General features: G+C 51.5%; 5 protein-coding genes across 5 annotated transcripts; all 5 read left to right on the top strand.

Annotated features, from left to right (window-relative positions):
* The first annotated feature begins 14,400 nt into the window (after nucleotides 1-14,400).
* LOC127347972 (uncharacterized) lies at nucleotides 14,401-16,351 on the top strand. Its single transcript, XM_051374098.2, has 3 exons — nucleotides 14,401-14,726; nucleotides 14,805-14,919; nucleotides 15,005-16,351. Exons 1-3 carry the CDS (start codon nucleotides 14,440-14,442, stop codon nucleotides 15,830-15,832), a joined length of 1,230 nt encoding a protein of 409 aa, XP_051230058.1. The 5' UTR covers nucleotides 14,401-14,439; the 3' UTR covers nucleotides 15,833-16,351.
* Nucleotides 16,352-16,552: 201 nt separating this feature from the next.
* On the top strand, nucleotides 16,553-17,263 carry LOC127349200 (uncharacterized). The gene is made up of 4 exons (XM_051374975.2): nucleotides 16,553-16,619; nucleotides 16,713-16,920; nucleotides 17,014-17,208; nucleotides 17,252-17,263. The coding sequence occupies exons 2-4, from the start codon at nucleotides 16,714-16,716 to the stop codon at nucleotides 17,261-17,263; spliced, it is 414 nt and encodes a 137-aa protein (XP_051230935.2). The 5' UTR covers nucleotides 16,553-16,619; nucleotide 16,713.
* Nucleotides 17,264-17,274: 11 nt separating this feature from the next.
* LOC139830706 (uncharacterized) lies at nucleotides 17,275-18,956 on the top strand. The gene is made up of 5 exons (XM_071819440.1): nucleotides 17,275-17,462; nucleotides 17,556-17,924; nucleotides 18,008-18,223; nucleotides 18,292-18,412; nucleotides 18,789-18,956. Exons 1-5 carry the CDS (start codon nucleotides 17,334-17,336, stop codon nucleotides 18,857-18,859), a joined length of 906 nt encoding a protein of 301 aa, XP_071675541.1. The 5' UTR covers nucleotides 17,275-17,333; the 3' UTR covers nucleotides 18,860-18,956.
* A 2,091-nt stretch (nucleotides 18,957-21,047) lies between these two features.
* LOC139830279 (protein FAR1-RELATED SEQUENCE 5-like) lies at nucleotides 21,048-22,505 on the top strand. The gene is made up of 4 exons (XM_071818286.1): nucleotides 21,048-21,158; nucleotides 21,261-21,377; nucleotides 21,463-22,416; nucleotides 22,494-22,505. Exons 1-4 carry the CDS (start codon nucleotides 21,048-21,050, stop codon nucleotides 22,503-22,505), a joined length of 1,194 nt encoding a protein of 397 aa, XP_071674387.1.
* Nucleotides 22,506-22,516: 11 nt separating this feature from the next.
* Nucleotides 22,517-23,868, top strand: LOC127349202 (protein FAR1-RELATED SEQUENCE 12-like). The gene is made up of 2 exons (XM_051374976.2): nucleotides 22,517-23,666; nucleotides 23,752-23,868. The coding sequence occupies exons 1-2, from the start codon at nucleotides 22,519-22,521 to the stop codon at nucleotides 23,774-23,776; spliced, it is 1,173 nt and encodes a 390-aa protein (XP_051230936.2). The 5' UTR covers nucleotides 22,517-22,518; the 3' UTR covers nucleotides 23,777-23,868.
* Nucleotides 23,869-24,536: the final 668 nt, after the last annotated feature.

Here is a 24,536-nt window from a genome sequence, read left to right as displayed (position 1 = left end):
ACCGCTGGTGTTGTACGCCCCATCTTCTGGTCGCTATCTTCGACGGGGAAGTAGTACTTCGCATCTGCATGATGTGACTCTTGGACGGTGTAGGGGTTGGTGTTGCCAATGATGCGTTGCTGTGTGCCATTGCCATCGAGGAACTTCAGGCATTGGTGAAGAGTAGAAGGCACCACACGATACTTATGTATCCATGGCCTCCCCAAGAGGGCCGAGTAAGAGGTGTTCGCTTCGATGACGAAGAACCGCACCTTGAAGCTGAAAGTTGACATTTGGATCTTCACCGTGATGGCGCCCAACGTCGGCTTTCCTTGGTTGTCGAAGCCGCATATCATCACGTCTGTGGACTCCAAGTCTTCTTCCGTGAAACCGGCCCGCTTCAGACTCCGAAGGGGCAAGATGTTTACCGCAGATCCTGGGTCGATGAGGATCCGACGAAGGTACGCAACGCCAATGTTTCCCTCCACATAGAGCGGACGGTTGTGGGCGCCATCTTCTATGAGGTTGTCCTCTTCATCAAACGTGATCTCATTCACGAACAAGGGGTTGGAGAAGAGGCGGTGTTTTTCCATGCACACCTCGTAGAGTTCTGGAGCTTGGAGCGCCTTGACAAGGGCTTCGCGAAGGTCCGGGACCATCATGAGTGCATCATGCATGCTCAGAAGTGCAGGGATCCTCTTGAGGTGGGCAATGATGTTGTAGTCGATGTCATGTGGCTTCGTCTTCCCTTCGCCATGACCTTCTGGCGCTTCCTCGTGCGAAGGAACCTCCTTTTGGGCCGCCGGCTTGTCAACTCTAGCTTGCTTGGTCTTCACGGGGTCGGGTAGAACTTTGCCTCCACGCAGGTTCATGTTCACCTCTTCCACCTGCAAGTTCTTCATGGCGTCTTCAGCAAGGAAAGACTCCTGTTCTTCGGGAGTAAGCACGCCATCGGAATCGGAACTAGGCGTGTCCTTGTAGTCAAGGATGACATTGCAGCTCACGACGTTGGATGATTGGGAAGAGGTAGCTTCCTCTTGTACTTCCTCCGTCCCATCGCTTGGCACCTTCTTCTTCGGCATGAACTCTGCCAAAGTGGGCAGAACGTGCCCCCGGCGAGGGAACGCCTCGTCTCCCTCTGATCGAGGGACAAATCTTGACGGAGGGCGGCGTTGACTTGGGTTGAATCGTTTTAAGATTGTTGGGGGCGCGCGTGTTGATGATGTTGAGCGATGAGGCGGAGGTGGAAGGTTCCTTGAGTAAGACCTTCTACGCGCCATGCTCCATGGCTCCTCCTTGCATGCGGTCGGGGTCGCATGCCTTTGAGAGATGGGCATGGGTACCGCCGCAAGGACAAAGTTGGATAGCTGGCTCTCAACTTGTGAAAGCGGCACCCATGCATCTTCGCACTCTATGCCTTGGCTTGGTGTAGAGGTTGGCGTGACGCTCACCATGTTCACCGCATGGTAGTCAGGATTGATGGCTTCCGGGTCCAGGTTGATCCTCTTTTCGTTGACAGCTCTTTGTAGCCATTCTTTGAAGGCGATGCAGTCCTCGATGACATGACCCACGTACCTATGATACGGGCAAAACAGAGCATTATCCGTCATTCTCACCTGGTCGGGTCTTTGAGGTTCTGGTAGGTTCAAGGCTCGATGTTCCATCAGTTGATTGAACATGTCCTTTACTAGCTCCCTGCTGAAGATGTATTGCTTCTTGAGGAGTTCCTGTAATGATGGGCGTTGCCTCCCTCCGGCTTGATCACCTCTTGCGCCCAAGAAGGGCACATTGCCTTGTGGTGTCGAGGAGAAGACCCTGGTGGCGTTCGCCTCCGCAGGTGCCTTCATCTTGCCTCCATTGTTCGTTGGCTTGGATGTTGATGCGAAGCGTCTATTGGGGTCGAATGCGCTGGCGTTCTTATAGAGCTCCATGATCTGCGGTGATTTCTCGAACTCTAACTTCGTGGCTGCCACCGCCGAGCTTAAGGCACTAAAGGTTCTTGGCTCACGCCGAGATACCTCAAGCGACCAATGTTGCTGCATCCCATGGACACACATCTCGATGGCGTCCTCAAGGTGCATCTCCCGAGCGAGACGCACATAGCTGTTGCGGAAGCGGATGATGTACTCGTCGATGGACTCTTCTCGACGCTGTCGGACCTGCGATAGTTCAACAATAGAGAAGTCCTTCTTCATGGCGACAAAGTGCTTTTTGAAGACCTCCTTCATGCCTGCCCAACTTACGATGGCTCCGACCGGCAAGCGGCTATACCAGTGGAAGGCGGGGCCGGTTAATGACCCTGAAAATTGGCGAAGGAGAAGGGATGAGCTATTTGCGGTGTCGCCACACGCTGCCTCAAAGTATGCCAAGTGCTCCCTTGCGTCGCCAGTCCCATCAAATTGACGGAACTTCGGTGGGTGCCATCCAGCGGGGAATGACACCCTGTCGTGCCATGCTTCGTATGGCTTTTCTAGCTCGCTCTCTGAGGTTTGAGGGGTTTGATCGACCGTCAGCTGCTTGAACCTCTTGGTCACCATGTCTTCAATGAAGTCGTGGTATCCTTTTAACACGCTTGGTTGTGGTGCTTCATTGGAAGCACCTGCCGGGCTTGCCCACTGTCGAGCGTGTGCGTTTGGTTCTTGAAGTTGGCGCCCATCGTTGAGCTACGTTGCTGCTACAGCGCCATCTTGAAGCTCCTTCTCCTGTGGGTCTACCACTCTGTGTGGCAAGCTTGATGGTGGAGCGCCGTTGTTGGTGGTGTTCGTTCTATTCATCATGACCTCGATGAACGTGTCGAGCTTTGTCGTCAGGTTGTCAAGCGTCTCACCATGCTTCTTCACTTGTTCTTCCAGGGCCATCTCTCGCGCTGTTGGCGCGCTTGCTTCCGCAGATGTGGTGCCATCCTTGTTCACTTCGTCTATCGCCATGTGAGCAGGTGCGGTGTGGAGATCTTCAAGTCCGTCCTCGCGATCCGACAACTCGGAAGGAGCGAGTTCGTGATATGGCGGAGAGTGTGGAAGGTTCTGCAACGAAGATGATGAATAGGCGTCGGAGAAGCTTTCTTCGTCATTGTAGTCGTCGTCCGTGCTCTCCTCTCCGGCCAACCCATCCGTCACACTTTGAAGTGCGATGGACTTTAGTCGTGTGCTTGGTCCAGGTCGACTTGCTACCTGCAAAAGTTCATCTTGATCCTGCGGAAGTCTCGAGGTTATGTCGGTGTAGTGACGCGGTGATATATCCGGATGATATCCCGCGTCTCCATCGGAAAGTGAGCCCTTCCCGGTCATGATGGGCAGACATGGGGCAGTCGATCTTGCTCCCTTCTCTGACGTGGATGTGCTTGACTTCGCCCCTGCATCGGCGCCCTTGAACCATGAGCGTACATGGCCAAGACGTGGTAGGAACGCCATCTTGAAGTCCGCTTTTGGGTTTGGGACAATCTCCTCATCTGAGGGATAGTCGAACTCGTGGGTGACTTGGGGAGGCTTCCATTCTTCATTTTGCTCCAGCCGTGGGCGCACTGCTACAGTGCCGCACAAAGCGAGGTTCTTCTCTGAGGACGCCTTCTCATTTTCAGCCTTTCGTCGTGCGATAGCTTCCTTGTCTTGTTCTACACCTGAAAGTAAAACAAGAGAAGGTTCCGCGGAGAGCATCGTGCCTTGTCCCGAGGCGGCATTGGTTGCCACCCCAAGATCCACTCCGTTGTTGGAGGAGGACGGGGCATGAGTTCCCTCGACGCCTTCCATGGGCGTAGGTGTTGACGTTGGCGCCTTCTTGTTCGCCGAAGATGCAGGTGTCGTGGTAACCTTCACCTGTTCATCATCTTGTCGAGGAGTTGCTGAAGGAAGCGAGGGTGGAACCTCTGCACTCTTTGCCTCCGCTGGTCCTGGGGGTGTCTTGCGTGGCTTCGGCGTTAGGCGGTTGAGCAGGTAATTGTACCGCTCATGACGCTCCAACTCGGGGGAGATGCGGAAGCCGATCCTGTCATTTTCTTGCACGACCCCGCCATCGGGTCGCACACGAACTTGGGTGTACCGCAACACCAAGTCCTCGAGTTCTTTGTACAGAACTCGTCGGTTCCTTCTGCGTCTCTCACGCTTGCGTTGGTTTTCCGTGGCGGCCCTCGAAGGTACCTGTGGGGTGGGAAGAATTGGTGGTGCAGCACGGGTAGATGAAGTGGCCGCTTCTCTTGGTAAGCGTGCCTGAAGTTGCTCTCCCCGCCTATGAGGGGAAGAAGGTCGAGGGGGAAGCGGCGCCCGTGGAGGATCCCTTGGTCGCCACACTTGCGTGGGGCGAGAGTCCCGCTCCTCGTCTTGATGGCGTGACCATCGGTTCCATCGCGGGGGCATGTTAGGATGCCTCCCATAGATGGGTCGAGTTGGTGAAGGCGGACGTCGAGGCGCCAAGGTTCGACGCTCATGTTGAGGTCGATAACTCGGGACTTGGCGCGTCGTCCTGCCCCCAGCTCGCGTCGGCGATGTACGTGGCGCCCCTTGATCACGAAGCCGCCGTTGGATGTTGTCCATTTGGTCCTGCAGTTGACGAAATTCTCGCCGCAGGTCCTCGTTGCGTGGCGCAGGTGCCTCGCTCCGAAGAACGGAGAACCTGTTGTCATTGGGAAGTGACCTCCCGTCCACCGTCGATGTGTGGAGGCACGTTGCCCACGTGCCCCGCCTATAGTCTTCAAGGTTGATGGAGACCGTAGGACCTGGAAGAATGGGCTCTTTGCGTGAGCGCCGTTTCCAAAATTCCTTCATGATGGTCCGCCGCACCATCTCCTTGACCTTCAACGGCTCGTTCGCCCATTCATCGGGGAACAAGTTGTAGGGTGGGGTCAAGGTATTCGCGTAGGTGAACACCTTGTCAGCAAGGTCCTTCGCGCCGAGAGACCAATCTTCCTCCGGCACCGCGCATTGAGCGATGCGGGAGCTTATCTGTTGTTGGAGGTTTTGTACCTTACGGTACTTCCTCCTGTAGTTTCGAAGAGGGTGCGGACTATCGGACAAGCGTGCGCTCGCCATAAGCCTCCGCAGGTTGTAGGATGCCGCTTCCAAGCCCTCGAGGAGCTCGACCTCAGTGCGCCTAGTTGTTGGTGCAGGCAGCGCTGGAGGTGGTGTCGGGGTAGGCGCGCGCAGTGACGCCGCACCTGTTCTCCTGTTGATGGCCATGATGCGGAGGCGTTCGGCTGCCTCCACATCTCCTCGCATTTCGGCCCTTGTTGACTCCTTCAACAGGGCGCGAGCCTCAAGCATTAGCTCGCGGCGCTCCTTCTTCGCTTTGGCGGCCGCCCGCCTTTGCGCCTTCTTGGACTGCACAACTTGGAATTGTGCAGGGTCCTGCGCTTGGTGCATGTACACCTTGGCGCCGACCTCAAAGAACACTGTAGGAGGCCGTGTCCCGAAGTGAATCGTCATCGGCTCCGTGTACTTGTATAGTCCTCCTGCATAAGATATCTGCGATCAGCGGAGCTCTATACCTTTGCCTTGTCATGCAGCATGATGTGCAGATGGTTGGACATGCGAAGACGATTCCGACGACCACAGCGAAGCAAAGATGGGAGGAGAACCAGGTCCCACCGGGCGTGCCAATTTGTTTGACACGAGAAAAACGTACAACACAACTCCCGCGAGTAGGGCGGAAGGGCGTGGTTTCTCTCATGCGCACCGGGGATCGGTAAAAGAAAAAGATGCGGGCGTGCCAGTGTATAATGATACACAAAGAAACCAAAAATATGCGGGAACAGTATTTCATTAATCTTTGAGATAACAAATACAATTCCCATTTATGTGTTGCGCTCCGTGGCCTACTAGCGCGGCCAGCCTGACTAGGGCGATTGCAGTCTCCTGATTCCCGGGGCCTCGGAAGGCTCCCGGTTAATTACTCCCGCGGGTTACGCCGCGAGACACCTCCGATTAAGCCGTGTGGTCGTCTTCGTCGTCTTCGCTTCACGTCCTGCATGCATGATGGTGGTGAAGATGTGTGTGGGTAGCGGCAGAGCCCGTGTCCTCGTCGGTACACGCGCCGCTGTAAGCGTGGCCTGTGTTGCGGCCTCGCCCGCCCTCGCCGTCGCGCCTCGTCGGTCTTGAGCGGCGATGATGAGTGTTGTTGAAGTAGCATGATGCAGTCCGGTTAGCTAGGACTTCTTGACGACTTAGCGGCATCGTCGGGGTGTGCAAGGGGTACGCCTCGCGAGAGTAATTTATCAGGAGACCGGCGTCGGTGTAAAACCAACGCACGCTCATGTCGAGATGGCCGGTGTGGTCGGCGCCTGGGTCCGACGCCGAGTATACGGCAGTCGGCGCAGATTGGGCGCCGTCTCACGAGGTCACGATAGGGTAGTGTCGAGGGCGTCGTCCGTCATCTCAGACCCTGTACGCCGTCTTGATATGCACAGGTTAAGCGTACTGCAACTGCGCGGTGCGGCTCAGCTCGCCGAGCTAACTGGTGCGCCGGCGGAGCTGAACCTGTACGTCGGGCTGAACCGGCGGGCCAGCCAGGTACATCAGCGATCGAGCTGCGCCTATCCGCCTGTACTTCGAGGACTGCATTACAAGACTGATAGCGAGAATCGCGCGGTCGGGCTGCTCTGGGCTTGTTGAACGCGCTATTGCCTGGACATACTCTCCATGGAGCACATCACGTACGTAGCTCCAGCTACACCCATCGCGCGTGTATCCTGCTTACATCTTGTCCTTGGTTTCCTCTCCATCTTTATGCGGCTCCCGCTCACCAGCTGCCTGCATCTAGCCGGTCAACCTCGAGGACGGCAAGACACCGCCGCGGGCTGCCGAGATGGCGATGACTTCAGCAGGCCCGCTCCATGGACTTGTACATGTGCGCCGTTTCAGAGTTGTGCCTGTACGTCAATCTCTTGAGCTGCGCCTGTTCGCCAATGACCTGGGGTTGCGCCTGTTCGTCAACGACCTGGAGCTGCGCTTGTCCGTCAAGCACCAAGCACCCATGCGCCGGTCTGCTGGGTCCATACGTGTTCGCCGGAACCACCTGCACACCGCCTCGTCGCGACCTGAACCTGTACGCCAAGGGCTACACCTGCATGGTGACCGCGTGGCTCTCCTCGGTCACTGCCTTCAGCGTTGCGTCACGGCTTGTGGTGGTGTTGATGGCGCCATGCTGCACGCCGGCAGCGTCGTCACGGACGCCGTCGCCGCGACTCGTGGGTGCGTTGATGGCGCCGCGCTGCACGCCGGCAGCCTCCTCGCGGGCGTCATCGTTGCGGGCTATGGTGATGAAGATGGCGCCGCGCAGCACGCCGGCAGCCCCGTCATAGACCTCGTCGTCGCGCCTCACGGGTGGTGAAGATGGCGCCGCGCTGCGTGCCGGCAGCCTCCTCGCGGGCGTCGTCGTCCTCGCCGTGGCGGATGGCGCCGGGCTGTACGCCGGCGGCCCCGACGTTGTCGTCATCGGACGCCAGCTCCGAGCGTCACCGTGCAGCCGTATGCATGTGTGCGTGTCTTGGGAAGAAAGAGAGAGATAGGAAGGAGAAATAATCAACCGTGATTCTCACCATTAGGAAAACTAAGCTTCGCCTCCATGGATGCTCTTCCGATCTTGCTCTTGACCTGTACGTCCTCTTGCTCCTAGTGCTGCTTTTGGCTTTGTATGGAGATTGGATGGGTGTATGCACTGGACGTAGACTTGGATGCAATCTCCGGCTATTTCTCCTCTCACTACAGGAAAAAAGCTCAGTGCCGTGCACGGGTCTTTGCCGTGTGCTTCCAGTGCCCTTTGCCGTGCGGAAGATCTTTGCCGTGTGCCTCGCGCACGGCAATGAATTCTTTGCCGTGTGGCTCCGGGGCGACGCACGGCAAACCAGCAGCGCACGGCAAAGAGCCAGCACGGCGCTCGGCAAAGCAAACCCGCACGGCAAAGCAGCCAGACGGCGCACGGCAAAGTAAGCCCCCACGGCAAAGAGGCCACGAAGGCGCACGGCAAAGATGCATGCACGGCAACGACGGCTTTGCCGTGCAGGCCAACCCTTTGCCGTGCGTTTTTGCACGGCACAGAGTACAGTTTCATTTCTTTCCCTTCTTTTGTAGTACTCATATTTATATTAATACTTATATTTGTTGTAAAATTAGTTTTTACTTTTTGTAGACTATTTGTTAGTGTTACTTAATACAATCTGTATACCGATAAAACAAGTAATCTACATCTTCATCGACCCCTCCCCCCAACATATCAGGGTTTCGGAGCAAATTAACGGGGGTTCGGTGTCTGCTAAGTGTTATCGCCCCCACATATTTGGTGCAATTTCTTGCAGCTTTACACCTTACACGACACTTCCAAACATATTCTAGGTCCACATGCAATTGTTGGTGGCATTCCGGTGCTCCGGCGGTCGTTCCCCCCCGATAACGGCGGTCTACGTGCCTCGGGGGGTCTACCCCCCTAGATTTCACCGCGCGAGCTTCCACCAACATACTTTTTGATAGGTATAGTTTTGTTTAGGCCATATACACATGTAAAGGTAGGTTTGGCACCATTTGGCACACTATAGCCTCCGGTATACCCGCAGCGGGACACTTCAGCCTACAAGTCGAGGAATCTTCCAAGTGCTGTCGCCCGAAAGAGAGGAATCTCACACATGGGAGCAATGCCTTGCACCATTTGGTGAATCACACCTTCCAACACACTTTCACACATATCCTAGGTCCACATGCAAGTTTTGGTGGCATTCCGGTGCTCCGGCGGTAGTTCCCCCCCGATAACGGCGGTCTGCGTGCCTCGGGGGGTCTACCCCCCTAGATTTCACCGCGCGAGGTTCCACCAACATACTTTTTGATAGGTTTGGTTTTGGTTAGGCCATATACACATGTAAAGGTAGGTTTGGCACCATTTGGCACACTATAGCCTCCGGTATACCCGCAGCGGGACACTTCAGCCTACAAGTCGAGGAATCTTCCAAGTGCTGTCGCCCGAAAGAGAGGAATCTCACACATGGGAGCAATGCCTTGCACCATTTGGTGAATCACACCTTCCAACACACTTTCACACATATCCTAGGTCCACATGCAAGTTTTGGTGGCATTCCGGTGCTCCGGCGGTAGTTCCCCCCCGAAAACGGCGGTCTGCGTGCCTCGGGGGGGTCTACCCCCCTAGATTTCACCGCGCGAGGTTCCACCAACATACTTTTTGATAGGTTTAGTTTTGTTTAGGCCATATACACATGTAAAGGTAGGTTTGGCACACTTTGGCACACTATAGCCACCGGTATACCCGCAGCGGGACACTTCAGCCTACAAGTCGAGGAATCTTCCAAGTGCTGTCGCCCCAAAGAGAGGAATCTCACACATGGGAGCTATGCCTTGCACCATTTGGTGAATCACACCTTCCAACACACTTTCACACATATCCTAGGTCCACATGCAAGTGTTGGTGGCATTCCGGTGCTCCGGCGGTCGTTCCCCCCCCCCCCCGATAACGGCGGTCTGCGTGCCTCGGGGGGTCTACCCCCCTAGATTTCTCCGCGCGAGGTTCCACCAACATAGTTTTTGATAGGTTTAGTTTTGTTTAGGCCATATACACATGGAAAGATAGGTTTGGCACACTTTGGCACACTATAGCCACCGGTATACCCGCAGCGGGACACTTCAACCTACAAGTCGAGGAATCTTCCAAGTGTTATCGCCCGAAAGAGAGGAATCTCACACATGGGAGCAATGCCTTGCACCATTTGGTGAATCACACCTTCCAACACACTTTCACACATATCCTAGGTCCACATGCAAGTGTTGGTGGCATTCCGGTGCTCCGGCGGTCGTTCCCCCCCCCCGATAACGGCGGTCTGCGTGCCTCGGGGGGTCTACCCCCCTAGATTTCTCCGCGCGAGGTTCCACCAACATAGTTTTTGATAGGTTTAGTTTTGTTTAGGCCATATACACATGGAAAGATAGGTTTGGCACACTTTGGCACACTATAGCCACCGGTATACCCGCAGCGGGACACTTCAACCTACAAGTCGAGGAATCTTCCAAGTGTTATCGCCCGAAAGAGAGGAATCTCACACATGGGAGCTATGCCTTGCACCATTTGGTGAATCACACCTTCCAACACACTTTCACACATATCCTAGGTCCACATGCAAGTGTTGGTGGCATTCCGGTGCCCCGGCGGTAGTTCCCCCCCGAAAACGGCGGTCTGCGTGCCTCGGGGGGGTCTACCCCCCTAGATTTCACCGCGCGAGGTTCCACCAACATACTTTTTGATAGGTTTAGTTTTGTTTAGGCCATATACACATGGAAAGCTAGGTTTGGCACACTTTGGCACACTATAGCCACCGGTATACCCGCAGCGGGACACTTCAGCCTACAAGTCGAGGAATCTTCCAAGTGCTGTCGCCCCAAAGAGAGGAATCTCACACATGGGAGCTATGTCTTGCACCATTTGGTGAATCACACCTTCCAACACAATTTCACACATATCCTAGGTCCACATGCAAGTGTTGGTGGCATTCCGGTGCTCCGGCGGTCGTTCCCCCCCCGATAACGGCGGTCTGCGTGCCTCGGGGGGTCTACCCCCCTAGATTTCTCCGCGGGAGGTTCCACCAACATAGTTTTTGATAGGTTTAGTTTTGTTTAGGCCATATACACATGGAAAGATAGGTTTGGCACACTTTGGCACACTATAGCCACCGGTATACCCGCAGCGGGACACTTCAGCCTACAAGTCGAGGAATCTTCCAAGTGTTATCGCCCGAAAGAGAGGAATCTCACACATGGGAGCTATGTCTTGCACCATTTGGTGAATCACACCTTCCAACACACTTTCACACATATCCTAGGTCCACATGCAAGTGTTGGTGGCATTCCGGTGCCCCGGCGGCCGTTCCCCCCCCGAAAACGGTGGTCTGCGTGCCTCGGGGGGTCTACCCCCCTAGATTTCACCGCGCGAGGTTCCACCAACATACTTTTTGATAGGTTTAGTTTTGTTTAGGACATATACACATGGAAAGCTAGGTTTGGCACACTTTGGCACACTATAGCCACCGGTATACCCGCAGCGGGACACTTCAGCCTACAAGTCGAGGAATCTTCCAAGTGCTGTCGCCCCAAAGAGAGGAATCTCACACATGGGAGCTATGTCTTGCACCATTTGGTGAATCACACCTTCCAACACAATTTCACACATATCCTAGGTCCACATGCAAGTGTTGGTGGCATTCCGGTGCCCCGGCGGCCGTTCCCCCCCCCCGAAAACGGTGGTCTGCGTGCCTCGGGGGGTCTACCCCCCTAGATTTCACCGCGCGAGGTTCCACCAACATACTTTTTGATAGGTTTAGTTTTGTTTAGGACATATACACATGGAAAGCTAGGTTTGGCACATTTTGGCACACTATAGTCTCCGGTATACCCGCAGCGGGACACTTCAGCCTACAAGTCGAGGAATCTTCCAAGTGTTATCGCCCGAAAGAGAGGAATCTCACACATGGGAGCTATGTCTTGCACCATTTGGTGAATCACACCTTCCAACACACTTTCACACATATCCTAGGTCCACATGCAAGTTTTGGTGGCATTCCGGTGCCCCGGCGGCCGTTCCCCCCCCGAAAACGGCGGTCTGCGTGCCTCGGGGGGTCTACCCTAGATTTCTCCGCGGGAGGTTCCACCAACATACTTTTTGATAGGTTTAGTTTTGTTTAGGCCATATACACATGGAAAGCTAGGTTTGGCACACTTTGGCACACTATAGCCACCGGTATACCCGCAGCGGGACACTTCAGCCTACAAGTCGAGGAATCTTCCAAGTGTTATCGCCCGAAAGAGAGGAATGTCACACATGGGAGCTATGCCTTGCACCATTTGGTGAATCACACCTTCCAACACACTTTCACACATATCCTAGGTCCACTTGCAACTTTTGGTTGCATTCCGGTGCCCCGGCGGTCTGTGCCACCCCCCGACAACGGCGGTCTGCGTGCCTCGGGGGGTCTACCCCCCTAGATTTCTCCGCGGGAGGTTCGACCAACATACTTTTTGGTAGGTTTAGTTTTGATTAGACCATATACACATGGAAATCCAGGTTTGGCACACTTTGGCACATTGTAGCCACCGGCGGTCGTTCTCTCCCGAAATCGGCGGTCTGCGTGCCCCGGTGGTCACTACCCCGTAGATTTCACCGCGCGAGGCTTCATCCGTGTAGTATATCATGATAATGACATTATTAAATAATACACATGCTAAAATACAGGTTTAATATAATTTTGAAATATATTTGAATCTTAACGATAAGTATAAAATGGTGAAGAGGTCTTTGCCGTGCACAGGCACACGGCAAAGCTGGCTTTGCACGGCAAAGAAGTCTTTGCCGTGCACAAGCGCACGGCAAAGTTTTGGTTGCACGGCAAAGGTGGCGTGGCACACGGCAAAGAGGTGGGGCACGGCAAAGGTGGCGAGGCACACGGCAAAGGTGGCGGGGGCACGGCAAAGGTGGCGGCCCAACCCTATCCACACCCACGCACCGACAGCCACACGTACACAAACACACACCACGCACACGCGCCCCGCTCCCAGCTGCCGCACCACGCACGCCGCCGTCGCGCCGCCGCCACCGCCTACCGTCGCGCCGCCGCCAACGCCGCCTCGCCCCGCCCTCCACAGGCTCGCCGCCGCCGCCTTGCCCTGCTCCCATCGCGCCGCCGCCTCCCCTGCTCCCATCGCGCCGCCGCCGCCTTGCCCTGCTCCCGGCGCGCCGCCGCCACCCCCTCCCTCTGCTCCCATCGCGCCGCCGCCTCCCCCTGCTCCCATGGCGCCGCCGCCGCCTTGACCTGCCTCCCGCCTCCCTCCGCCTCGCCTGCGCCCCGGCCACACGCCCGTCGCCGGCCGCCGCCTCGCCCTGCCCCCCCACACGCGCGCCGCCTCCGCCTCGCCCTTCCCTCCTCGCGCAAGCGCACGAGCGCGACCTGCCCGACGCCCCCACACCGCGCGCCTTCCCTGCTGCCGGCCTGCTCCGGCGCCCCCCGCGGCCTAGCCCCTCCAATGGCGGCAGGGTGACTAGGTGAGCTTTTTTTGTCATTTTTTGTGTAGTATATGATATAGTTGTATGCTAATTAGCATTTTTTATGTAATATAGGATTTAGTGTGTATTAGGATTTTGTCAATTTGCATGCTAATTAGCATGTTTATTAGGATTTAGTGTGTAATTTAGGATTTTGTTTAGGCATGTTAATTTAATAGTTTATCTAGGTAGCTAAAATAAATATGGTAATGTGATGCAAAGAAATTATAATTTAAAGTTGTCAAATAAATTTTGGAGGCTTGCATAGTAATTCATTTTGTCGCTATGCAGGCGATGCTTCGAGGAGGACACGGGGGGCGGCGTCGCGAGGGTCTCTGACTTGCTTCTTGGCTGGGAAGATCGCGGGATCCGAACTTATGACGCGGCAAAGAAGGAACACTTCGATATGTATGTCTGGTACCACACGTCTCTGCATGACTTGCCAGCACGTGCTTTGTTCTGCGGGTGGTGTACACATGGGAAGTGGCCTTGTCCGGAGTGCAGGCAAGCCGTGACTTTCTTCTGGCTAAACAAGGGTGGCAAGTATTCCTGCTTTGATGAAGCTCGGCAGTTCCTTGAGCAGAATCATGAATACAGGAGTGATGTAAAGAGCTTCAAAAAAGGCCGTGTTGTCCATGCACCGAAGCCAATTCCGAAGACCGGACAGGAAACCAAGGCCGAGTTAGACGCTCTCCAGCCTAACCCTGATGGGAATGGTTTCTTGGGATATGGGGAGACACACCAATGGACCCACAAGCCGTGCTTCTGGAAGCTTCCTTACTTTGAGTTTCTCGAGCTCCCGCATAACATTGATGTAATGCACACCGAGAAGAATATCAGTGAAGCCATTTGGAGCACCATAGTGGACACTGAGAAGACGAAGGATAACATAAAGGCTCGAATTGACCAAGAAAAGTTGTGCGATAGGCCAGAGTTGAACATGAAGCCACCTCATGGTGCCAAAAAAACTTGGACTAAGCCACACGCTCCGTTCTGCCTCACAAAGGCCCAAAAAAGGGAGGTCTTCCAATGGATGAAGGACTCCTTGTTTTTCCCTGATGGGTTCGCAGCCAACTGGATGAGGGGTCTTAACATTGAAACGTTGCGAGTACAAGGACTGAAGAGTCATGACTACCACGTATGGATTGAGCGGATAATGCCGGTGATGATTCGAGGCTATGTCCCTGAGAAGACATGGCGAGTGCTAGCGAGGTTGAGTTATTTCTTCCGCCAGATTTGTGCTAGGGAGTTAGACACTAAAGTGATTGAGAAGCTGGATGAACAGGCACCCATGTTGCTTTGCGATCTAGAGAAGATCTTTCCTCCAGCGTTCTTTAATCCGATGCAACATATGATCCTCCACCTCGCGAAGGAATGCTTAAAGGGGGGGCCGGGTGGGGCCGTTGGCAGTTTGGTCCCGAGAGAGAAACACAAAAGCTTCGTCAGATGACTGGCAATAAATGCAAGATCGAAGCATCCATAGCCGAGGCAGTCCTGAACGTGGAGGTGGCAAACTTCACCACTAAGCACTATGATCCCAACATTCCCACAAAGCACAACCCGGTCCTCCGTTACAATGCCGCCAACAATGAAGATGTACCCAAGCTTAGCATCTTCATAGGGCTTGGCGGCAAGTCAAGTGGCTCGAAGCCGTACACAACAAATTTACATGAGCGGGAGTTGATCCACTCATATGTCTTGAACACCATGGTGGAAGTGAAGCCGTACATCAAGTAAGTGCTAACCATTTAGTTATTCGCAAACATTCATCGTATGTTCGTGGCTAACTCTTCCTCCGTTCATTCTTATAGACAATTCACGGCTAAATATTGGAGGTATACCCACAGGGATCCTACCTCGGAAGAATCCAAGGATATTTTCGATAAGGGCGGCGGTCACGGTTTCAGTAGCTGGTTCTGTGGTTTGGTACTATCCTATCCAAATTTGTTTGTACACTATCGACATTTCGGCCGACATTTCTTGTTCTAAACTTGTCGTCCTAATCTTGTAGGCAAGAACTGACAAAGACATGAATCCCTTGCTACGAAAAATTGCTAGGGGCTTCAACCATTCCGTCGACTCGTTCAATTCTTATGACGTGAACGGGTATCGCTTCCAGACCCATCAATACACAACAAGCCGTCCAAACAAGAAGACAATAAATAGCGGGGTGGTATGTCAAGGTGATGATGGACTCCATTACTATGGAAGAGTCGAGGGTATATACGAGCTGAATTACGGGTTTGACAAAGGGCTAAATCCCGTCGTATTCAAATGCCATTGGTTCGACCCACGTCGCGTGAGACGGGATCCTGAAATTGGATTGGTCGAAGTTGAAAGAAGCTCTGTTTATAAGGGAGAGGACGTGTACATTTTGGCCACCCAAGCCTTCCAAGTATTCTATCTCCCGTACGCGTGCCGAAACCCGACCAAACGTCTACATGGATGGGATGTTGTGATGACGGTTCCTTCACGCATTAGGCCACCCCCGCCAAACAAGGACGATTACCGCCGCGTAGACCCCTCAACAAGGACTGATGATTTTTATCAAGAAGAAGGGCTCCCCGGTCATTTCACTATTGACTTGTCGGCCGTTGTTGATAACATGGTCGTAGACGATGAGCAAGAAGAAGATGCGGTTATGGAGGAAGACAATGAAGAATATGAAGCTGAGGATGTGTGTGCCGTAGAAGACCTAAGTTTGCTCGAGGCGTTCAAAGCAGGCATTGACCTAGATCCAAATGGACCACCTCCAGGTTTCATCGATGATTATTGGTTCGCTGAGCCTGATGATGATGAAACATGTGGTCCAAATACAGATGTCGACATAGGCTACTGATCTATGTAGTTGTAATTCTGAGGCTATCCTATATATGTACTGAACTATGTGTTATTTGTAATAAACTATGATCTATGTAGTTGTAATTGTGAGGCTATCCTATGTACTGAACTATGTGCTATTTGTAATAAACTATGATCTATGTACTGAACTATGTGCTATTTATTGTTGATTTCACTAATATTCATCTGTTTACATTGCATACTAATAAACCACTCTTTTCATTGTGTTTGCAGGTGATTGAAACATGCCGCCAAGAAAAAGAAAGGGAGGTTTCAAAAAGAAGATCAAGGCCGTGGCTGAGCTTGTGGGACTTTCGAGTGGTTCGTCGTCGCAGACACGTCCTCCTAGCGCTCCTCCTAGCCCTCCACCACGGAGGAAGAATGCCCAGCCACGGCGACTTCGTACCCCTTCTCCTAGTCCTCCCCCAGCCGAGGATGATGACGAGGAGCAGTGGGGTGGGGAGGACGAGGAGGACGGTGAGGAGCACGGTGGGCAGGACGAGGAGGCCGGTGGGGAGGACGGTGGGGAGGACAGTGGGGAGGACGGTGGGGAGGACGGTGGGGAGGACGGTGGGGAGGACCTCGAGGAGGATGAGGGGCTGGGGGGTATGCCGCAGGAGCTAGACCCGACCCTAGTTTGGTCTCCGCCGGTGGAGGAGGTGTACGTTGCAGCCGAGGAGAGGCTGGAACCACGGGACAAGAAGCCGTATAGGCGGGATTACGAAACTCCCCAAGCTAAAAACTTGGGCCTTCCGCGATGTTGTTCTCGTGCCCGCTGGAAAGAGGTACATGCTGATTTTGGCATTCCATTATTGAAATTTTTATCATTATACATATTTTTATCACATGCATACTGATTTTGGCATTTCGTTGTGCAGCATGTTCAAGTATGGCGACCCGAGGAGGAAGCCGACACGTGAGTACCCGAACATCCTTGGAGGCATAATTAGGAAGCATTTCCCTGGGATTGTCAATCTCCCTACTGGTGGCCGCGACGTGGCTTGGACTTGGAAGCACTACAGCTACGCGGAAGATCCTAGCGGCAAGTACGGAAACATGCAAGAGCGGGTTGTCCGCCACTTCTGGGTACGTGACTTTTGGCTTCTTAGCATTCAAACACTTCTTGGCTACCAATAGTTGCTCTAATTCATCTTATTTTACCTATGTGCATGGTTGCAGAAATACTTCACGAGGGCTGAGGGCAAGGAAATTGCGTGCGACGTTATCTTACACGAGTTGTGCAGGGTGAGGGTGACTGGCATGCACTACGAGGCACGTGTCCAGTGCGTCCGCGACTGGCACGCCGAGCGCAAAGTTTGGATGAGTAAGGCTGATTGTCGGGATACGCTCATGGCACCATGGCAGTACCTACAGGTATTAGCATCGATGTGTTATTTATTTCCGCATTTTCATGTAGTTTATGTTCTAATAATGGGTCTATCTTGTGTATGTAGCACCCTCCTCAGTACGTCGGGGAAGACAGGGCGTGCTTTCTTGCGATGGTCATATGGTGGACATCCCGCGAGTACGCCCGGAAGCACGAGGAGGGCAAGCAGAAGCGTTCAGAGATGGGAGGTGGATCACATGTCCTGGGCAGCAAGAACTTGGCCCTTACCTTGCAGGATGAGGTGAGCAAGTGGTTTCTTCATTCTTTCGTTTTATGTTATTGCTAGCCCCGCAAGTGTCTCCCTCTTCACTTAATTGCATGTACTCTTTTGCAGGAAGTGAAGACAGGCGTGGCACCAAACTTGTTTGGCTTTTTCCAAAAGTCGAAGACCAGGAAGGAGCCGCATCCTGAAACGGGGTCCTTGTGGGTCAACGACCTAGCGGAGGGCCAGTGTGGCGCGTACCGCTCGAAGTTCAAGGACAAGCACGGCGAAGACGCCGACCCAACCACCGAAGAGTTTGACGTTGAGGTTGCGGTGCTTGCGGGACAAGGCAAGAAGGGTGGCCGCCTATGGATTGCTGACGGGTTAGTCGACCCAAGTACCATTCCATCTCTACGCCAGATCCGTCGTGGGCGTACGAGCGAGCAGCCTCGGGTAGAGACCCGCCCACGGGCTTCGGACCTAGCTATCGAGAAGTTACGGGTAAGTTCTTCGTCGATCCTCTACGCTTCATTACATGTTTTCCATTGCAATGTTATTCACGACATCGCGGCAACACAACGTAGGCGGAGATGGAAGAAAGGGAACGGAGGCACCAAGAGGAGCAGATGCAGATGCAGCAGCAGCTTAGGGAGAACATGCAGATGCAGCAGCAGATGTTGCAGCAGATGCAACAACAGCAGCAGATGTTCCAGCAGATGTTCATGAACCAGACCGTGCTGACTTCACCACCGGGGAGTAGTGGTCCTAGCACGTCGTGTCCTCCTATGTTCCCACATTTTGTAAGTGGTTAACTTAATATCTCCGTCTCAATCTTGTTTGTTGTCTAACCGAACTTTGGATATTGCAGATCCCCACGCCCGATCCGGCTGTGATGGCGCTCCTCCAGCAAGCGCCAAGTCAGAGCCCGCTGACACCTGGCTTGACCGTCAACAATACGGGCATCATCCGGAGCCTGCAGCAGTTTCTAGGTGAGTTCTCCTACACTTCTAATTCTTCCATACCATGTCACTTGTGAATTTTAGCCATTCAACCATGTCAATTTTAGCCAGTATGTTCAATTTTACCTATTCCATGTTAATTTTAGCCATTCCATATCATCCTTAGCCATTATGTTGAATTTTAGCCATTTCATCCAAATTCTAGCGATTATGTTCAATTTTAGCCATTCCATGTCAATTCGAGTTCTTCCATGTCAATTTTAGCCATTCCATGTCAATTCTACTTCTTCCATGTCAATTTTAGCCATTCCATGTCAATTCTACTTCTTCCATGTCAATCCTAGTTCTTACATGTCAATTTTAGCCATTCCATGCCACTTATGCATAGATATCTATGAACTTGTAGGAGGTGGAGAAGGACAAGGAAGTGGAGATGGACAAGGAAGTGGAGAAGGACAAGGAAGAGGCCAAGGTTGATGTTGCTTGTGTATGAACTTGTTGTGCGACTTGGAACATTCTATGTTGGAGACTTTGATGTTGATGTTGCTTGTATGAACTAATTATGCGACTTGGAACTATTGTATGGACTTTGTTGGATATGAACTATGTTGTTGATGATGCAATACTCTATATATTGTGCTATATGTGTATCTGGACTGTTATTTGTATTTGTGAATTGCGTATGCAGGGATTAATGGGGAAGCAGGAAAATTCTGGCAAAATTTGCACAATCTTTGCCGTGCACATGCACACGGCAAAGGCCACAGCACACGGCAAAGGCACTCTTTGCCGTGCACATGCACACGGCAAAGGCCGCCCGCGCTGCCCACCTGGTGCTGCCGTAGGTATCTTTGCCGTGCAGGGTGGAAGAGAAGCACACGGCAAAGCCAAATCTTTGCCGTGCGAGTTGGAGAGGAAGCACACGGCAAAGAAACTCGCACGGCAAAGAGGCCAAACGCACGGCAAAGGAATCCGCACGGCAACGATGCCACAGCTCACGGCAACGCTGCGTCGCTCGGCAAAGCCTTTGCCGTGCGACTTTCGCGCGACACACGGCAAAGACCCCTTTGCCGGGCGGATCTTTGCCGAGCAGTCTTTGCCGTGCACGGCCGCACGGCAAAGGCTTTGCCGAGCCGGTTTGTCCCTTTGCCGTGCGTTTGGGCTGCACGGCAAAGCCCTGTTTTGCCGTAGTGTCTCGTGCGTGTCTCCTCTTCTTGATCTCTTTTTTTCTGTCTCTTCTGGCACGGTGCATGGTTGCTTCTATTTATAGGCGGCCCGGCCAGCATGAAGATAAAGATCGCAGCGTGTTTTCCGGAACAAACTCTCCGATGGATTCCTCTGATTTCTTTCGTCGACCGCACGTCTACTGTTTAAAATTTTATCTGTTTTGCTTCTAGAAACTCCACGTACGTATATGGCATATTCTCTTCTGAACCAAGTTGTTATGCATCGGACTCTCGGCTGATTGGCTCGCGTGCGCGGGGAGATGCTGGGCCGGACAGCATCATGCTCGTATACGTGCTGAATCCATTAGCATACCAGAGGTATAAATACACACATATTTAAATGGTTTCTTGGCTGACGAGTGGACCTGGCCGATCGATGCGACGCGCGCACGTACGTGACGAGCTAGCTCGCGTATTCGTTAGATCCTTTCAGACTAACAGAGCTACTCATACGTGTATATACCTGGTTGCACTTGTATTTGAAAATTGCTGATATTTTGACAGCACAACTCTGACAATTAAACGCCAAAAATCCATCGAACAGGCCTTCGGGAGGGTTGTCTTTGGAGAATTTTTCACAGATCATTGCATTCCTGCTGGTCGGCACATCTAGGGCAAACCTGAAACAACATACTAGTACCATCCTCGCCTCGACTCTGTTAAAATATTTAACAGACTCCTGATTGTAAATTTCTTAGAGGTGTGCTTCAGTGCGCACCCTCTCCAAACTCGCGACTTATCGCCGAAGGGTACGGTGGTCCCGATTTTGTTTTTTTTGTGCTGCCCGCCGAAACCCATATCCAAGCCCAGTGCAAGACTCGTATGGGTATACAGGGCCTGGGCGTATCTATACGGACGACCCCACGTTGGTGGGTCCCACGTGCTAAGCTAATCACCGTGATTAGCTCCCATTGCATGCATCGTTTTCATCAGTACTGGAGATCTGATCGAGCTGTTCCACGCCGTCGCAAGGTTGAACGCAAGCGGTTGTTGCCGGCCCGGCCGTCGGCGGTTGTTGCCGGCACCTTTCCCGCTAGGTGGTTTTTTCGCATCTCGACGCCGCCGACCGCGCGCGAAGCCCCCCCGCAGATCGACGACCTTGGAAAGGCGCGCCACCGGCTCGGCATCTTCCCCGCTAGGGTTTAAAATTACAGGTACCATGACTTCATCTTGTAGTTTAGTAAGAGGACGCAATTCTGCCGGTTTTTTAATTCTAATTATGGTCCAATACTACAGAATATGGAGAACTCTATATCTGGTATGATTGAGGAACAAAACGAGTACGTCGGCTATAATTCCGATGACTCTGAAATGGAGGAAAATTTGCAGCACGAAGCCGGCTGGAGCGAAGACGAGTTTGATGTGAGCCACTATTTTTCATTTCGATTACCAGCAGTCCAGCATCATCAAATTATATATGGTTCCTCATGTCATAATTTATGCAGATTGCGTATGATGAATTTGATAATGATGACAACCATGGTGAACACACAGACGATCAAAATGATGAGAACCATGGTGAACACACAGACAACCTAAATACTAGTGAGGTATGTGTAGTGACTCATACAGTGACATAAAATGATGCATGAAATGATGGCAACTGTAAAATTTACGGTTACTAAATTTCGCAATGCATTAATAAATTTCAGGCACAATTTGACACGCAGCTTGAGTACGACTATTACGGTGAATCTGACTTGGACACGGGCCACACTGATGATGTGGAAGGTGCATCAGTTCCAGAGGATTTTGTTGACATGAGCCAGGTTGTTATCTCTTTTTTATCAGTCTTATATAGCTGGAACACATAAATTTATAGTTTTAATAAATGCCTACGTTTTCTACTTGCAGGCGACGCCAAGCGCTAGTCAGCCTGAGAAACCACAGAAAGGTAGCAATGGCAATGAATATCCTGATAGTGATCGGGATTTATACTGGATGATAAAAGAGATGACTTTTATTTCTGAAGCAGCAGCACATTCTTTCTACAACAGATATGCTAAAGATTATGGGTTCAGCGTCCGGCTAGACCAGGTTAAGCGGTTTGATGATGGAGTAATTCGGTTACGGCGTTTTGTGTGTTCCAGACAGGGCAGACGTCCCAAAAACCAACTGACCACGGAAGGCCGTGTATATAGGCACAGACCTGAGTCTCGCTGCGGCTGCAAGGCACGTTTGGTGGTCAAGTTTGATGGAAGAACTGGTTTCTGGGTTGTTGAAGATTTTCGTGACAAACATAACCATGACCCAGCTGAACCATGTCAGACTCCGTTTCTTCGGTCCCATAGGACGATCAACGACGCGCAGAGATCTGAGATATTATCAATGGGATCCATGGGGATCAGGAAGCACCTCATTATGAGAAAATTCATTGCAGGCTCCGGTTCATTTGCTGGTGTTGGATTCACAAGAAAGGATTTGTACAACATGTGCTCTAGGGAGAGGAGGAGGCTGCTTTTCGACGGTGACGCTACCACAGCCATCCGCATTATGTCAAAGAGGAAAAAGAGGGACCCTGAATTTTTCTTTGAATATGACGTTGATGAAAAAGGCCGTCTGAAGCACATGTTCTGGTGTGATTCCCAGTCACGTAGGGATTACCAGGACTACGGAGATGTGCTGGTGTTTGATAGCACATACAAGATGAATAAATATAAGATGCCATTTGTTCCTTTTGTGGGCTTGAACAACCACCGTAGGACAACAGTTTTTGGGTCTGCCATCCTTTCAAGTGAGAATGAACAAATATATGTTTGGCTTCTAAAGACATTCCTCAAAGCGATGTGTCAACAGAAGCCAAAGGCAGTAATCACGGATGCAGATGCGGCGATGATCGCCGCAATCGGCGAAGTATTTTCTGGTGTGCCGCATCGCATCTGCAGCTTTCACATTGAAAAAAATATGGAGATGCATCTACCTAACAAGTCACTGAACGAGTTCAGGACTCTTTTGTATTACACCACCTCAGAGCAAGTATTTGAGGAGCGATGGCATGCATTTTACAGAAAATGGCAATCCCCAAAAACCAGAACATGGATGAAGAGGATGTACACCAAGAGGAAACTTTGGGCTGCAGCGTATCTCTCTCAAGGATTCTGGCTGGGTATGAAAAGTAACCAGCGGAGTGAAAGTTTAAACTCTTGTCTGCACCTGCACCTAGATGGGGAAATGACAATTGTTGATATGATTATGCACTACGACAACGCAATTGTCCGTCTCCGTGAGAACGAAGCCCACGACGACTGCACGGCTTCACAGACTACACCAGTGGCAATTACTAATTTCAGAGAACTAGAGGTTGCTGCTGCAAAAATCTTCACTCCTGCTGTGTTCTATATTATTCAAGGTGAGCTTTCAAAGATTGGCGGCATAGAGATCTTAGAAAAAATGCAGGCAGGAGACTTAAACATCTTCATTGTGGCATGGAGGAATCATGTAAGGACCAGGTTCTACGTGGAATATAGACCCAAGGAGGCAGAAATTATAAGGTGCAGCTGTCAAAGGATGATTAGAAAGGGGATCCCTTGCAAGCACATACTGCATGTGCTGCATTTCTTGAAATTTACTGAAATTCCACAATGTTGTGCTCTACGACGATTCACAAAAAATGCCAGGTTAGGGTTGCCAGCTAAACGCACCAGCGACATGTTTGGGTGGGGTTGGTCTGGGGCAGAGGAGCGGATGAAATACAGCAGGATGAATATTAAGGTATCACAGGCTATGCATATTGCATTAAACAATTCAGAGGAATATGATCTGCTGAACAGTACCATTGATGGCATAATTTCTAGAAGAGAGGGGTATGCTAAAGGTAAAGCATATGGTCCCCTCAGGTCGGTGCATGAAAATGAAGATGCTAGTGGACCATGCGATATTGTTGTTGGTGATCCTTTGAAAGTGTCCACTAAGGGTGCACCTAGGCAAGAAGCGCAGAAATCTCCAATGACTAAAAATGGAAGACCACTAGGACACAAGGAACGCAGGGTGCAGGTGTGCGGGGCATGCCAAGGAGAAGGGCATAACAGAAGAAACCCAATATGCATATTTCATCCGAAGTAAGTTTTTCTGCCATTTTGTTTCATATACTTTAAAAGATTCATATGAGTTGTTGTGTAATTTTATGTCTGTGAACATGTGCAGGAATGTGCTGCAGCAGGAAGGGTAGTTCTTTCATAGTTATCTAAAGGGCAGTAAATTTCCTTAATTATGAATGGGACGACTATAGCTTTGTATTTGATGGAGTTGTTAATATTTGCAACGTACTGATGTTTTTATTTTGTACTGATGTTCTTAATTCTCTGGTGTTCTTTTGTAAATATGGCAAAAGACATTATATATTGTGAAGTAGGCATTTCCTTATAATCATCATAGCATGCATGTACAAAGATAAAAATAATTGCATACTTTCGATAATGGGAAATAAAATCAATGTTACAAAATTTTGTAGATAATCTTAACCGAATAAATATTGTTTACAACCGAAGACAATTAAAAATTCAATCATACATGTGTCCGGAAACCTTCTGCGGGAGCAAACCGAACAGTCACACTATCAAATTTATATTTTCCTGGTCTTTGCTAGCAATCTCACTTTGTTTTTCACCCTGTCAAGAATGTTGTGTGGTGATAAAACAATGTTTGCAACTGTACTTTCTCTCGATTCATCGACTGTGGCCTGCCAAAACATTATAAGGTGTTATACACATGGCTTGTTAACATTGTTAAAATTAATCGAGTGCATGGAACATAGTATAGCCAACCTGAGAAACCGGGCAAGTCATCTGATCTCCGTCCCAGTGCTCCATACATTGCAATACCCATAATCCGCATGAATTGCTGGTATATAATGTGACAAAATTTAAAAGTGTCCGCATATACAAAACCGACTTTCTTTATGTGTAATGCAATATAGGTACTTACGTATC

This window comes from Lolium perenne, chromosome 4 (assembly GCF_019359855.2).
Source record: "Lolium perenne isolate Kyuss_39 chromosome 4, Kyuss_2.0, whole genome shotgun sequence".
NCBI lineage: Eukaryota > Viridiplantae > Streptophyta > Magnoliopsida > Poales > Poaceae > Lolium > Lolium perenne.
This window is presented reverse-complemented; position numbering and strand designations above follow the sequence as displayed.

Coding starts and splice junctions, on each gene's coding strand:
- LOC127347972 (XM_051374098.2), top strand. CDS start 14,440: ATGACTGGCAATAAATGCAAGATCGAAGCATCCATAGCCGAGGCAGTC. Junction 14,727..14,804: donor GAAGTGAAGCCGTACATCAA/GTAAGTGCTAAC, acceptor TCATTCTTATAG/ACAATTCACGGCTAAATATT. Junction 14,920..15,004: donor GTAGCTGGTTCTGTGGTTTG/GTACTATCCTAT, acceptor CTAATCTTGTAG/GCAAGAACTGACAAAGACAT.
- LOC127349200 (XM_051374975.2), top strand. CDS start 16,714: ATGTTCAAGTATGGCGACCCGAGGAGGAAGCCGACACGTGAGTACCCG. Junction 16,921..17,013: donor GGGTTGTCCGCCACTTCTGG/GTACGTGACTTT, acceptor GCATGGTTGCAG/AAATACTTCACGAGGGCTGA.
- LOC139830706 (XM_071819440.1), top strand. CDS start 17,334: ATGGTCATATGGTGGACATCCCGCGAGTACGCCCGGAAGCACGAGGAG. Junction 17,925..18,007: donor TAGCTATCGAGAAGTTACGG/GTAAGTTCTTCG, acceptor AACACAACGTAG/GCGGAGATGGAAGAAAGGGA. Junction 18,413..18,788: donor GAGCCTGCAGCAGTTTCTAG/GTGAGTTCTCCT, acceptor ATGAACTTGTAG/GAGGTGGAGAAGGACAAGGA.
- LOC139830279 (XM_071818286.1), top strand. CDS start 21,048: ATGCAGATTGCGTATGATGAATTTGATAATGATGACAACCATGGTGAA. Junction 21,159..21,260: donor ACAACCTAAATACTAGTGAG/GTATGTGTAGTG, acceptor AATAAATTTCAG/GCACAATTTGACACGCAGCT. Junction 21,378..21,462: donor ATTTTGTTGACATGAGCCAG/GTTGTTATCTCT, acceptor TTCTACTTGCAG/GCGACGCCAAGCGCTAGTCA.
- LOC127349202 (XM_051374976.2), top strand. CDS start 22,519: ATGCATCTACCTAACAAGTCACTGAACGAGTTCAGGACTCTTTTGTAT. Junction 23,667..23,751: donor ATATGCATATTTCATCCGAA/GTAAGTTTTTCT, acceptor GAACATGTGCAG/GAATGTGCTGCAGCAGGAAG.